Source organism: Coptis chinensis, chromosome 4 (genome assembly GCF_015680905.1).
Source record: "Coptis chinensis isolate HL-2020 chromosome 4, ASM1568090v1, whole genome shotgun sequence".
In the NCBI taxonomy this organism is placed as follows: domain Eukaryota; kingdom Viridiplantae; phylum Streptophyta; class Magnoliopsida; order Ranunculales; family Ranunculaceae; genus Coptis; species Coptis chinensis.
This window is the reverse complement of record NC_141459.1, coordinates 107,858,322-107,871,400: the sequence shown is the minus strand read 5'-3', so window position 1 is coordinate 107,871,400 and position 13,079 is coordinate 107,858,322. Positions and strand designations below refer to the sequence as shown.

The following is a 13,079-nucleotide window of genomic DNA, read 5'->3' as shown; positions in this document are numbered from 1 at the left end:
ATAGCATGTAATATATTCTTGGAGTGATAATTTATTTGCCCTCCACCGAACCAATATGAACGATAGCATTTTAGTAATATTTATGATTAATTTTGTATGTGTTTATCAATTGTGTGGTTAAAATTAATAAATTTAATTTAAGATTTAATTGATTTTATAGTTTTCAGTTCGGATCGGTTTGAGTTCGGTTTGCAATATATCTTATCAGTTCAGTTCGATTTCTAATTAGATGTAATATTATCGATTCGGTTCGGTTTCATGTTCCCAATTTTCTTATTAGTTCAGGTTTGGATTTTCCAAAACCCAACCCAAACCAATCCATTGACTGCCCTACTTCCACCAAAGAGCAAAAATATTCTTGAAGATCTATTGTTTTTTTAAGGTTACGTTTTTTTTTTTTGGCAAAATTTAATGTTACATAATTGGGCTTAAAAGATAAAATAACATAACTACAGAAGAAGACAACAAACCCTTTATTAATCATTTGAGAATTCTGTAACTAGTTTAGTTGCAAATTTATGCGCACATGTGCTATAAACTGATAACTGCTCCAAGTTTTCCTTTTCTTTTTATAATAAAAAGTATGACAGTAAAGTCACAAAATAAACACTTGCTCATCACAAAAAGAAAATGTACCAAGTAACTACTGTTAATACATAATGACTTTTCTGAGAATTCTTCACGCTGTCGTCTCACAACCTTCATGTTCAAAATGATGTCAAACATAACTTAAAGAACTCCAAAGAAAGGATTAACTATAGCAGAATTCAACTCTGATCCAGCAGAATTCAGCACTGCCATGTCCACCTTGTCCCTAGGTAGGAACAAAAATTCACCCCCTTCAATTTTTTCAAATCCACAGACCTCAAGAAACTCGATGCCTTCCTTCAAGCTACCAACTCTATCCTGTTGATCATTGTTTGAAAGAAGAAAACTATGTTACTTGACAGGATTATTCTGAAACATGTAAAGGTCAGTGTACTGGGTGCTGCTGTACAGAGAGAAAAAGGTTTTAGATGATCTTACCATTAAACTTATATATTATCTTACACTCGTACGTATATATTGATATCTAGATATCACTTAAGACCATAAATTGGGTCTCCCCCCCCCACCCCGAATTTTACAGGCAGTCCCAATTATAAGGTGTGATGTGGTCACCCATAAGCAACTGCTTTCTTGATAATGGCCCCAAGGTCATTCTGATACTTCTACTGAAGTCTGCTCACAAATGGAATAGATCACTACCATCGATGATTTGGTACAATGCTACTACACTAAAATAAAAGCAGCGTACTACCCCAAACACCTATAACATTGGATTGAGCAACATATAGAGGAGCTAAACTTCTGTATTTTGAGAGAAAAATAACATGAAAAAACCTGAGATGTATATGGATGGGATCATTCTATTAGTTTCCCTTTTCCCTAAATTCTGGACATGCCAACTTTTTATCCACTACTTGGAAATAAGTACAGTAATATTACAAAAAAGTAAAAACCTAACCATTATGACTATAAAATTAACCAATTATACATTTATGGATATTCATACCTGAAAAGATGGATTGCTGAGTCGAATCTTCCTGAATTTCTCCTCATCAGGATTCCTTGCAACATTTCCCACATATGTTAGAAGAGTCTGGAAAGCCCTCTTAACTTTGGCATCTTCATCCTATCCCACAGAAACAGAAAACAGATGATGCTACATACAAGAGTATATCATAAGGGGGGTCATCATTAAAATGTGCACAAGATATATGGGGTCATCATTAGTTTGCAGATGAAAGAAAAGGCTCATTTGGATGTAGATAATTGTGTACTGCATAACTTAGAGCATCCCAAATGGTTAGCTATAATACAAGCGCCACATCAAATTATAATTTAATTGAATAGTGAACTTTATAACTTTGTTGCCAATCAGTGAGTAATTTCTTCACTTTTGACCACCGTTCGGAAAACCTGAGGTACAAGCAACCTGGTAACTTAATTAACCTGATGTATGTCACTTAATGTACCATCACTAATTTCATTAACCATGCTGCAAGTTCAATAATGTACAACGCCTACAAAATAATATATTGTTTCCAGACTTGGCTAACCAGTACAAACTAATACTAGAAAGAAACAAAAAGAAAAAGAAAGAATAGAGTTCCAAAGTGAATGCTTTAAAATCATCCACATAATAAACAGTAGTGCTTACCTTGTGATTGAGCTTCAGAGATCGCAAACAATTCCTCATGCCCTCTGCTTTTGTAGCAGGTCTAATAGGAAGCGAGCTCTGCATTTTATTAATAAAAAGTATATCAAAGATCTTTCTCCATTTTACCCAAATTCAGATAAGATATACAGCTCTTGATTTACAGTACAGGAAGTGAGGTATACCTTTTTCTCTTGCACAACTGGTGCTGCGGGTTTTGAAACTGTAGGATCCACTGCTGGTAATCCAAGTTTCCGCCTTCTTTCAGCCTGCAAAGGTTTTGTCACAACATCATTAATTGTGCCATCGTAAAGTATTATCCGTTCACTTTCTAAAGTAACAACTGGAAAACAATCAGCAGCCTTGAAAAATAACTTTTCACCAAAGAGCAGTCCAAGATATGCTTTTATAAATTGGAAAATTAATTTTACTAGTGAATAGTGTGAGTAAAATAAGGTGAGCAACTTTTCAGAAGGCCCAGAGAAAATGAAAAGCCAAGTTCATATATATATGAATAATTCGACAATGAAAGTTTTTATGCAAACCATACATTTTAAGGACCCCCACTTTAGCCAAATGCATCTGTAATTCAAATTGATTACAGCTGTTATTTAAAGAGGGGGGAGGAGATCTGAAATGCTAAAGTTAAAAAGAGAGATGTCTTGAGGAGATGGAAAGGCAATAATCTTTCTTCAGTTGGAAGAGTGGTATGGAAAGTACCATTTCATGGTTGCTGCTGGGGTATTTGCTTAAAAACAATATGTAGAGTGTTTGAAGACAAAGTGTGTACTGCAGAACAAGTGAATTATGCCATCAAAAGAAAGATATGGGATTTGTCTTTTGTTCTTCCAAAGGGTAGATGTTCTGATAGGTTCATGGTGGGGTAGGACAGTTTTGTATATCAAGACTCTTAAAGTACTTGTATGATTTTCAGTATTCCTTTTACATTTTAACTGAACAAAGATAATCATCACCAGTGATTACAAGACAGAATCAACTTGGCAAAAACTCTACTGATACCTTATCTTCTTCAACTTTCTGACGTATTTTCTCCCTTGCTTTTCTCTCTTCCTCTTTCTCTGCTTTTCGAAAGGCCATTAACCTAGGAAGCCAAAAGGAAGCACCTTTTTCTTAACAAACATATAGAATGGATACAGAGCGGCCAGGTAATAAAATAAATAACTTTACAAAAGAAAAAATATATATATATATGAGCATCAAGAATTTAAGACAAACCTTTTTCTTTCATTTTCTTCCTCCATTCGCTTTGCTTCAAGAAGTTCTTTACCTATACGAACTCTCTCCTACAAAACAAAAAACACAGCTACGTTATACATAATGATGAACCTTAATAACCATAATGATGTACCATGTAGAGAGCAGAATAACACCCACACAGTTTGCACAAAAAAGGTAATAAAATATGGAGCTATGCCTTCATCAAACATTTTCTTTTCAAAGCAACGACAGGGAAACGTTTTGGGGATCAAAGCACATGTCAATTTTAAATTCTGGCACAATATTTTATTAGCAAACAAAAAATATAATTGTATTAGGTGAATTAATTATATTGACTATGCAAATTTTTTTTTAACATACCACACATGTTGCCAGGGCAAGGCGAGGCACTAGGCTTCCCAAGTAAGAGCCTTAGTGGCGGCGCCTCGCACAACTTGCAAGTGTCTTTAAAAAATTTGGTGCCTAAGACAACATAGTAGACCACAGGAATGAGGAACCAACTTCAACAACCTTCATAGCAAACTTTTTTTGTGTGTAATAAACCACACAAGGAACAGATTATATCAAAAGAGTAAATGATATTCTAGGATGAATGGAAATACAAGAATATCAATGGGAGAGAAGTCGACAAAGATCAAAAGCTGGTACCTTCTCTCTTTCTATTTCCATCTTCTTTTCTTCCTCTACTTTCTTCTTACGGGCTCGCTCCCTGTAGATATGCAAAAAAAATTAACTATGAAAGAGAAGAGGACAAGCAGTTACACCTGGCTCAGATTGAATAATAGATGATACACACAACATAAATGAGCGGTTGTGATTGAACCTTAATTCTTGTGCTTTAATCTTTGCTTCCTCTGGAGTAAGAGATGGTTTGGAAGCTTCAGCTTTGGCGCTCACAGGTACCTAAATGCAGTTACAGGTGATATAAATTAATAGTGAACACTATGGAATCTGGAAATATTTATTACCCAAAAAAGGGTGAAGAAAATGGCCTATATAAGTGAATGACTTAAATATTACACACTACCAGTTCATTATCAGAGTACCCTTGCTTCTACCAACTCTCTCTCTCTCTCTCTACAGAAGAATTTGTCATCAACTTAGCATATTTATTTTTCTTTAAGAACTTACAATTATATTATTCTTCCAAATATACAGCATATACTAACTCATTCAACAATTAGAAGGATGCCTTTCAGTAGTTTTATTGAGATAACAGTGTTGCCAAAGTAGCAAAAAAGGCAAACCATAATGCATTGTGACTATATTCTCAAACTAAAGTATAGAATGTACTTCAATTGAGTTTAAATGCATTTACAGTAGAAAAACTCCATGTAGAAAATAAACCAATTTTATAAGAATGGAAAACATACCATGGGCATTTGGTCAATGTCTGCGTCATTCTCATGTTCCATAATCCAATTAATAGCAGCCTCAAGGCTCGCATTACCTGAAAAAAAAAAATAGACACGACTTTGGCTTCAATGGGTAGTATAACTAAAAAAAACTCAAATAACAGACAACTTCCATTGACCTTTTTCAATGAAATTCTGAATCCAATTATTATTATTATCAACAAAACAAATTCCTCCATAGAAAAGCTAAAATATCTAAACTTTAAAGTAAATTAAGTATTAATTAACAAATTGTGACCAGAATAATGAAGAGCCCGAGTAGCACGAGCAGTGGAAAAGCCCATAGACTCAAGTTCCTCAACAAGTTTAGCATCAACAACTGGAACAATCATCTCTTCTTCTTTTTCAACAACACCAGCACCAGCAGCAGAAGCAGAAGAAACTGGTTCGGGCTTGGGTGTTTCTAAAGAGATGGGCTTGGCAGTTTCGGAAGTACAATCGGAGAAATCAGAGTGGCCAGTACGTTTAGTATGTAAATCAGATTCAGTCTTGGATCTACAAGGTTTGCGACAAGTGGTGCAGACCAGATTGAGAACTGGTTCAGTCGATTCAGCGAAATTGGAATGGGAAGTGAGTTCTGCATGTTCTTGTGCTTCTTCTACTGATTTTAATAGGACCCCACAGTCTCCGCATTGAAGTGACACGCCCGCCATTCAATCGATTCTTTCAAAACCAACGATCACAAACGATTATTCTTCTTCTCAATCGAATCTCTCAAAATTACCACTACTACTTTTTTAGTGTTTTCTACTTTTATTCTGTTGCTGTTCTTCGTCTTATATACTTTTCGTTGCCGCGAAGCAATAAAACCCGAGCCCAGCCCAGCCCAACTTTCTATTTTCCTCGGCCCAACCCAAAATCAATTAAACAACAAATCAGGTTTTCACACGTGGTCCAGCAGCTCACCAAAGAAACTGGCCATCGACAATATATACTTCTTTTTATTTTTGTGTGAAACGGAATACGTATATCGTTTTTGTTTTACATCCAAGTCATAACATACATGTTGAATGTTGTCTATGCCTCTATGGACGAATAGTTCAATTTGATGTCGATCGATTGAAACCAAAACATATGCTGCAAACTTTCCTAAATAATATTTCCTCGGTGAATTGCTGATAGTTCTAGGCCTTTTAGTTTTTTTGACATGTGGTTGTATAATGCTTATTGTAAACATGTCATTGAAAAAGTTTGGAATTCTGTGAACCATGATTTTGATTGCTAGCATCATGAAAACTCAAACCGATTTAGAAAAAGTTCTTGTTTTACCTCAAAACAAAGAGTTTTATGATAAGACGAAGGTTTTGAAAAACAAATTGTTGATTTATTTTGAGTATGAAGAGAGTATGTGGAAGCATAAGGGGGTGTTTGGATCCTATTTATTTATTGCCAAAAAGTATTTATTAGTGAAAAAAACATTTTTTGAAAAAATAAATGTGTTTGATTTCTATTTTAAAAAAAATAGTTTTTCATCCAAAAAACATTTTTTGATCTCAAAGAGTTGTTTTATGATAATTAGGTAAAACTTGTTTTTCAAGTTAAAAAATCTATTTTTCTTTGAAGGAAACACTTTGGGTCTTTAAAGGCAAATGAACTCCCTGGATGTTTTTTAGACTTTATTTCTTTTAAAAATATATCGAAAACATAAAAAAATCTATTTTCATAAAATAGCTTTTAAGAAAAATCACAACCAAACATGTTTATTGAAAAACTGTTTTTAGAATAAATACTTTTTCATAAAAATGTTTTCTAAGAAAAAATGAGAACCAAACACCCACTAAATCTAATATGCATTGGCTTAAAAAAGAAGGAAAAAACACAAGATACTTTCACATGTCCACGGTTTTTAGGAGGAGAAAAAAATTTAAAGGTAGCGATGGTTTGTGGAAAGAAGGTAGAATCAATGTTGGGAATTGAAGGAGATTAATGAGTACTTTAATGATATTTTTTCTTTTGATAATCCTATTCCTAATAATGATATTATAGATTTTTTTTCCGTCTATTACTGATAGGGAAAATTATATTCTTACTAGTGTGTCTTATGATGATGATATTTGGGTTGTCACTAAAAAGCTAGGTACTTTTCAAGCTCTTGGGCCGGATGGGTTTAAGGGTTTTTATCACAAGTGTTAGGATATTGTTGGTCCCACTATAGTAGACTGTGTAAAAAAAAATTAGATACGGAGAGTTGCATCCCATTCACAGTGAAACTTTTATTATTCTTATTCCCAAAAAATTTCTCCTGATCATATTTCTAAGTTTAGGCGTATTAGCCTATGTAATTTCAAAAATTCTTGCTAATAGGCTTAAAAATCATTTGCATAAAATAATTTCCCCTTTTTAAGGAGCTTTTATTAAATGAATGAATATTGGTGATAATGTGGGTCTTGCTAGTGAGGTTTTTCATAGTATGAAAATGATGTATAAAAAGAAGAAATGATGGGTGACTCTTAAAATGGATATGGGCAAGGCCTATGATAAAGTTGAATAGTCCTTCTTAGGGTCTATTTTTGAAAAACTAGGTTTCAGTAGAAAGTGGGTTTATTTGATTAATAAATGTTTATCTTCTGTTTCCTTTATAGTTCTTTTGAATAGTTATTATCTTGAGTATATTTTTCCCAAAAAAGTCTAAGACAGGGTGATCCGTTGTCTCCATATCTGTTTATCTTGGTTTCTGAAGCTCTTTCCAGAATTGTTGGAAGAGCTGAGAGTAAATGTGAGATTCAGGGTATCAAAGTTAGAATGCCCCCTCTATCACTCGCCTCATTTATGCTAATGACTTGATCATCTTTACCAAAGCTTCTCTTGATGAAGTTGGGCACTTGAAAGCTATTCTTAAGGATTATTGTGATGTATTTGAGCAGAAAATAAATTTTGATAAATCTAGCATTTTTTGTAGTAAAAATGTGCATATCAAACATAAAAAGATTTTGAGAAAATTTTGGAAAATGAGATAATTCAACAAAAGGGACAAATACCTCGGTGTTCCCATAGTCATTTAAAAAAAAAAATAACAACGATTTTGATTACCTAGTTGATAAAGTAGTTCATAAAAAAAAAATCAAAGGATGGAGGGCTAAGACTCTAACTCAAGCAGATAGAGTAGTTCTTATTCAATCTGTTGCTCAAGCAACTCCTATATATGTGATGTCTACTTATGTATTGCCTGACCTGTTAATATTTGTGACAAAATTGATAAGGTATGCAGAAATTTTTATTGGCACGGTACTAATGATACTAAGGGGTTTTATACCATCAGGTGGGACAAACTCTGCAAACTCAAATCTTAGGGGGGTTTAAAAATGCTAGTGATATGAATAAAACTTTGCTGGAGAGCTACAATTAACACTACATCTTATTGGGCTAGATCATTTAGAGTCATACATGGTAATAAATGGTTAGGTCAAAGTCCTGAACCTGTCTCTAACACTTCATACATCTAGAAGGGAGTACACAAACATTATGACGAGTTCAAGAAAGGTTTGATTTGGAGGATATGACATGGTATTGAGATCTCTGTCTTCTAAGACCCCTGGCTACAGATAAATGGTAAAACCATTGTTCTCAAAGAATACATGGTTATACCAAATTGTTTGGAAAATATTAGGGTTGCGGAGTTGATGTTGGATGAGGGTGGGGGTGCTCAATGGGATATACCTAAGCTAAATGATATATTCCCACCCCAAATAATACCCTTCATTCAAACCTTGACTATTAGACCTGATGTAGAGAGTGACAAACTCTTATGGAATCATTCTTCAAATGGACTTTTTTATGTGAGATCTGCATTCAGCTTTGTTCTCCGGTGAAGATTGGAGTACACATTCATCTTCTTATCAAAAAAAAAATTGCAACTAAGATTTGGAAGTTGGAATTGGCTGGCAAGTGGCAACAAACACTTTATCTGGAAATTGTATATGCAAGCTCTACCTACAAGAGATCGATTGCTATAAAGAAAGATAGAAGGGGATATGAGTTCCCCCTTTTGTGAATCTTGTATTGAGACACCAATACATATTTTCTTGACTTGTGAATGGCCACATCGTTTTGGACTAAGTCCAAACGGTGTGGTCATATCGTTGGAGACTTAGTCCAAACGGTGTGGCCATATCGTTGGGGATTTTTCTAAGTCCAAACAGTGTGGCCATTTTTTTCTAAGTCCAAATCCCAAACGACATGGTCACATCGTTTTAGACTCAGTCCAGACGGTGTGGCCATATCGTTTGGGATTTGAACTTTGAAAAAAATTTAAAGTTCTGTTTTTTGGGCTCTTGACCGGTGTGGCCGGGTTGTTTGGACTAAGTCCCAAACGGTGTGGCCAAGTCGTTTGGGACTTAGTCCAAACGACCTAGCCGGGTCGTTTAAGTTTGGGGTTTTCGAATTCAACTTTTTTGGGACTAATGGTATACTTGTAATAATTGTTTTTTTTATAGATTTTTTGGGACCAATGACACACTTATAATAATTGTTTTTTTTGTTGGAGTCTGCCCAACACAATATGGGGTCTGTTAATAACAAATACCTATTTCTAAGTTTAGGCCTATTAGCTTATGTAATTTTACCTACAATATAATTTCAAAAATTCTTATTAATAGGCTTAAAAATCATTTGCATAAAATAATTTCCCATTTTCAGGGAGCTTTTATTAAAATAATTAATATTGGTTATAATGTGGGTCTTGCTAATGAGGTTTTTCATAGTATGAAAATGATGTATAAAAAGAAATAGGGATGGGTTACTCTTAAAATGGATATAGGAAAGGCCTATGATAAAGTTGAATGGTCCTTCAACTAGGTTTCAGTAGGAAGTGGGTTTATTTGATTAATAAATGATTATCTTCTATTTTCTTTAGAGTTATTTTGAATGATTCTCCTCTTGAGCATATTTTTCCCGAAAGAGGTCTGAGACAGAGTGATCCGTTGTCTCCATATATGTTTATCTTGGTTTCTGAAGCTCTTTCCATAATGGTTGGAAGAGCTGAGAGTAAAGGTGAGATTCATGGTATCAAAGTTATAATGAATGCCCCTTCTATCACTCACCTCCTTTATGCTAATGACTTGATCATCTTTACTAAAGCTTCTCTGGATGAAGCTGGGCACTTGAAAGCTATTCTTAAGATTATTGTGATGCATCTGGGCATAAAATAAATTTTGATAAATTTAGCATTTTCTGTAGTAAGAATGTGTATATCAAACATAACAAGATTTTGAGAAAAATTTGGAAAATGAGAGAATTCAACAAAAGGGACAAATACCTCGGTGTTCCCATAGTCATTTAAAAAAAAAACAAAATGACGATTTTGATTACCTAGTTGATAAAGTAGTTCATAAAAAAATCAAATGATGGAGAGCTAAGACTCTAGCTCAAGCAGATAGAGTAGTTCTTATTCAATCTGTTACTCAAGCAACTCCTATATATATGTGATGTCTACTTATGTGTTGTCTGACCTGTTAATATTTGTGACAAAATTGATAAGGCATGCAGAATTTTTTATTGACATGGTACTGATCACACTAAAGGGGTCCATACCATCGAGTGGGACAAACTCAATGGCTTTAGAAAAACTAGTAATATGAATAAAACTTTGCTGGAGAGCTACAGTTAACACTACATTTCTTTGGGCTAGATCATTTAGAGCCATACACGGTAATAAGTGGTAAGGTCAAAGTCCTGAACCTGTCTCTAACGCTTCATACATCTGGAAGGGAGTACACAAACATTACGATGAGTTCAAGAAAGGTTTGATTTGGAGGATATGACATGGTACTGAGATCTCTCTCTTCAAAGACTCCTGGCTACAGATAAATGGTAAAACCATTGTTCTCAAAGAATACATGGTTATACCAAATGGTTTGGAAAACATTAGGGTTGCTGAGTTGATGTTGGATGGAGGTGCTCAATGGGATATACCTAAGCTGAATGATATATTCCCACCCCAAATAATACCCTTCATTCAAACCTTGACTATTATACCTAATGTAGAGAGTGACAAACTCTTATGGAATCATTTTTCAAATGGACTTTTTTTATGTGAGATATGCATTCAGCTTGTTCTCCGGTGAAGATTGGAGTACACATTCATCTTCTTATCAAAAGAAAACTGCAACAAAGATTTGGAAGTTGGAATTGGCTGGCAAGTGGCAACAAACACTTTATCTGGAAATTGTATATACAAACTTTACCTACAGGAGATCAACTGCTATAAAGAAAGATAGAAGGGGATATGAGTCCTTCTGTGAATCTTGTATTGAGACACCAACACATATCTTCTTGACTTGTGAATGGACAAAGAGTTTGTGGTTCGCTAACCCTATCAATTTGAGAGTTGAAGTGTACTCGGATTGGAGCATAAGACAATAGCTTGACGAGGTTGTCAATTGGTGTCACAACAAGAATGAGGATATAGCAGCCAATCAAAGGGTTTCTAGTTTGTATGGTCATGCATCACATTTGGGAAGCAAGGAACTTGTATAAGTTCGAACAAACAAACTTCAACAAAGAAAGCATCATCAGAGGAGAAATGACTATATGGCATAAATGTTTGGAAGCATATAAAGCAGATAAAGAAAAAGAGGATTTCCCTCGTATTTCTAACCTTAACTCTACTCCTTTGAATATGGTTGAATCACTTCCAGTTGTTAATAAAGATTACATTAATATACGATTTGATGCCTTTTTGACAGGGAAGGGGGAGGGAGAGGAGAAGGTGCAATGATAAGTACCCAAATCTGTGTTCTAAACCCCGTAGAGACATTACATTTGGGTCAATTACATGTTTAATAAATGTAAATTAATTGTATTTTCATGTTTTCACAGGTTTCAACAGACAGCGATAAGATACACACAAAACCTATGTTTTAGCAAGAAATACAACCGAATAAAGCTTGGACTTGAAATCTTCAGTATCAGCTAATTTAAAGCTCCAAAATGCCAGCAAAGCTCATGGACTCAGAGAACCATGAAACAAGTTAAAGAATCCAAACTTGAGTCCCTAAGCCAACTAAAGAAGAGATTTTCGGATAAAAAACTTGGTCAAACTGATCTAAATCAGTTCGAAAGTCAGGAGAAAATCCAAACGACGATATCTTCCGTCTTCTAACTCTGATTCAAGCATTCGACCAAGTAAAATGATCAACGCATAAAACTCTACGTAACGGTATCTAGCTTCAAAAAAATGGTCGTACGGTTTGGAATATGAAAATAAAACCAAAGCATGTTACTATTTAGTCCAAGCCCATTACTATTCTAGATAATATTCCTAGAATATTTTATAAAGAATATTCCTAGAATATTCCCTGGGATATTATATTATATTTGTAACCGTTAGATTTAGATTAGATGGATTGAATCTTACCGTCGTAAAAACTATAAATAGAAGGGTCTAGTTTGAGTTTTTCATGGAATGGTTAGCATTCCATCGTTAGGAGGAGTAGTTTTCTTTCTGTTCTAGTGTAATGAAGAATTTAATTTCTAGTTTATAATTAAAATATTTTTAGTTAAGTTTTATTTTCTGTTAATTAGAATAACACCTTAGTTATGTGATCTTAGAGCAGAAACTCTGTCTGAGTGAGGATTATCTTTGTTAGGGAGGGTGTTTCGATAATTATAACGATTAAGAACTGAGTAAGTTCACCGAGAGCTGGGGTTCTGAATCAATTTAACGCGCTAATAACGCTCGTTCAGAGATGAAGAGTCGTTATTATGGATAAAAAATCGATACTAACTCTTTTAACAGAGATAGGATTCGCTCAAATGGATTTTCTATCTCTGCAATCAAAGTCTATTTTATTTTATTTTCATCATTTTCTCACCTAAATCCACTTTCACAAATTCACGTGATCAGATTAGTTTTTGTTTATAAATATACTTTTGCAATTTTATTGAAGTACGAACGAAATGACAAACTCGACCGCTGTGTTAGTATCGAGTTTTGATTCCTAATAACGACTCTTCATCTCTGAACGAGCATTATTAGCGCGTGAAATTTATTTAGAACTCCAGCTATGGGTGAACTTACTCAGTTCCTAATCGTTATAATTATCGAAACACCCTCCCTAATGAAAATAATCCTCACTCGGGTAGAGTTTCTGCTCTGAGATCACAGAACTAAAGTGTTATTCTAATTAACATAAAATAAAACTGAACTAAAAACATTTTAATTATAAACTATAAATTAAATTATTCGTTACACTATAACAGCAATAAACTACTCTACTCCTACAATG

At 34.3% G+C, this 13,079-nt stretch overlaps 1 protein-coding gene across 1 annotated transcript; it reads right to left on the bottom strand.

Moving 5' to 3' along the window:
* Positions 1-459: 459 nt before the first annotated feature.
* Positions 460-5,753, bottom strand: LOC147506865 (ubiquitin-associated (UBA)/TS-N domain-containing protein). Its single transcript, XM_086558899.1, has 10 exons — positions 5,093-5,753; positions 4,813-4,889; positions 4,263-4,342; positions 4,088-4,148; positions 3,437-3,504; positions 3,221-3,302; positions 2,386-2,469; positions 2,204-2,281; positions 1,556-1,675; positions 460-906 (listed from the first exon to the last, which is right to left on the bottom strand). The coding sequence occupies exons 1-10, from the start codon at positions 5,505-5,507 to the stop codon at positions 730-732; spliced, it is 1,242 nt and encodes a 413-aa protein (XP_086415025.1). The 5' UTR covers positions 5,508-5,753; the 3' UTR covers positions 460-729.
* Positions 5,754-13,079: the final 7,326 nt, after the last annotated feature.

Excerpts from the sequence above, each read along its gene's own strand:
- LOC147506865 (XM_086558899.1), bottom strand. The coding sequence starts at position 5,507 with ATGGCGGGCGTGTCACTTCAATGCGGAGACTGTGGGGTCCTATTAAAA. Across the intron at positions 2,470-3,220 it reads AGAAAGTTGAAGAAGATAAG|GCTGAAAGAAGGCGGAAACT; the intron begins GTATCAGTAGAG and ends AAACCTTTGCAG. Across the intron at positions 2,282-2,385 it reads CAGTTGTGCAAGAGAAAAAG|AGCTCGCTTCCTATTAGACC; the intron begins GTATACCTCACT and ends AATAAAATGCAG.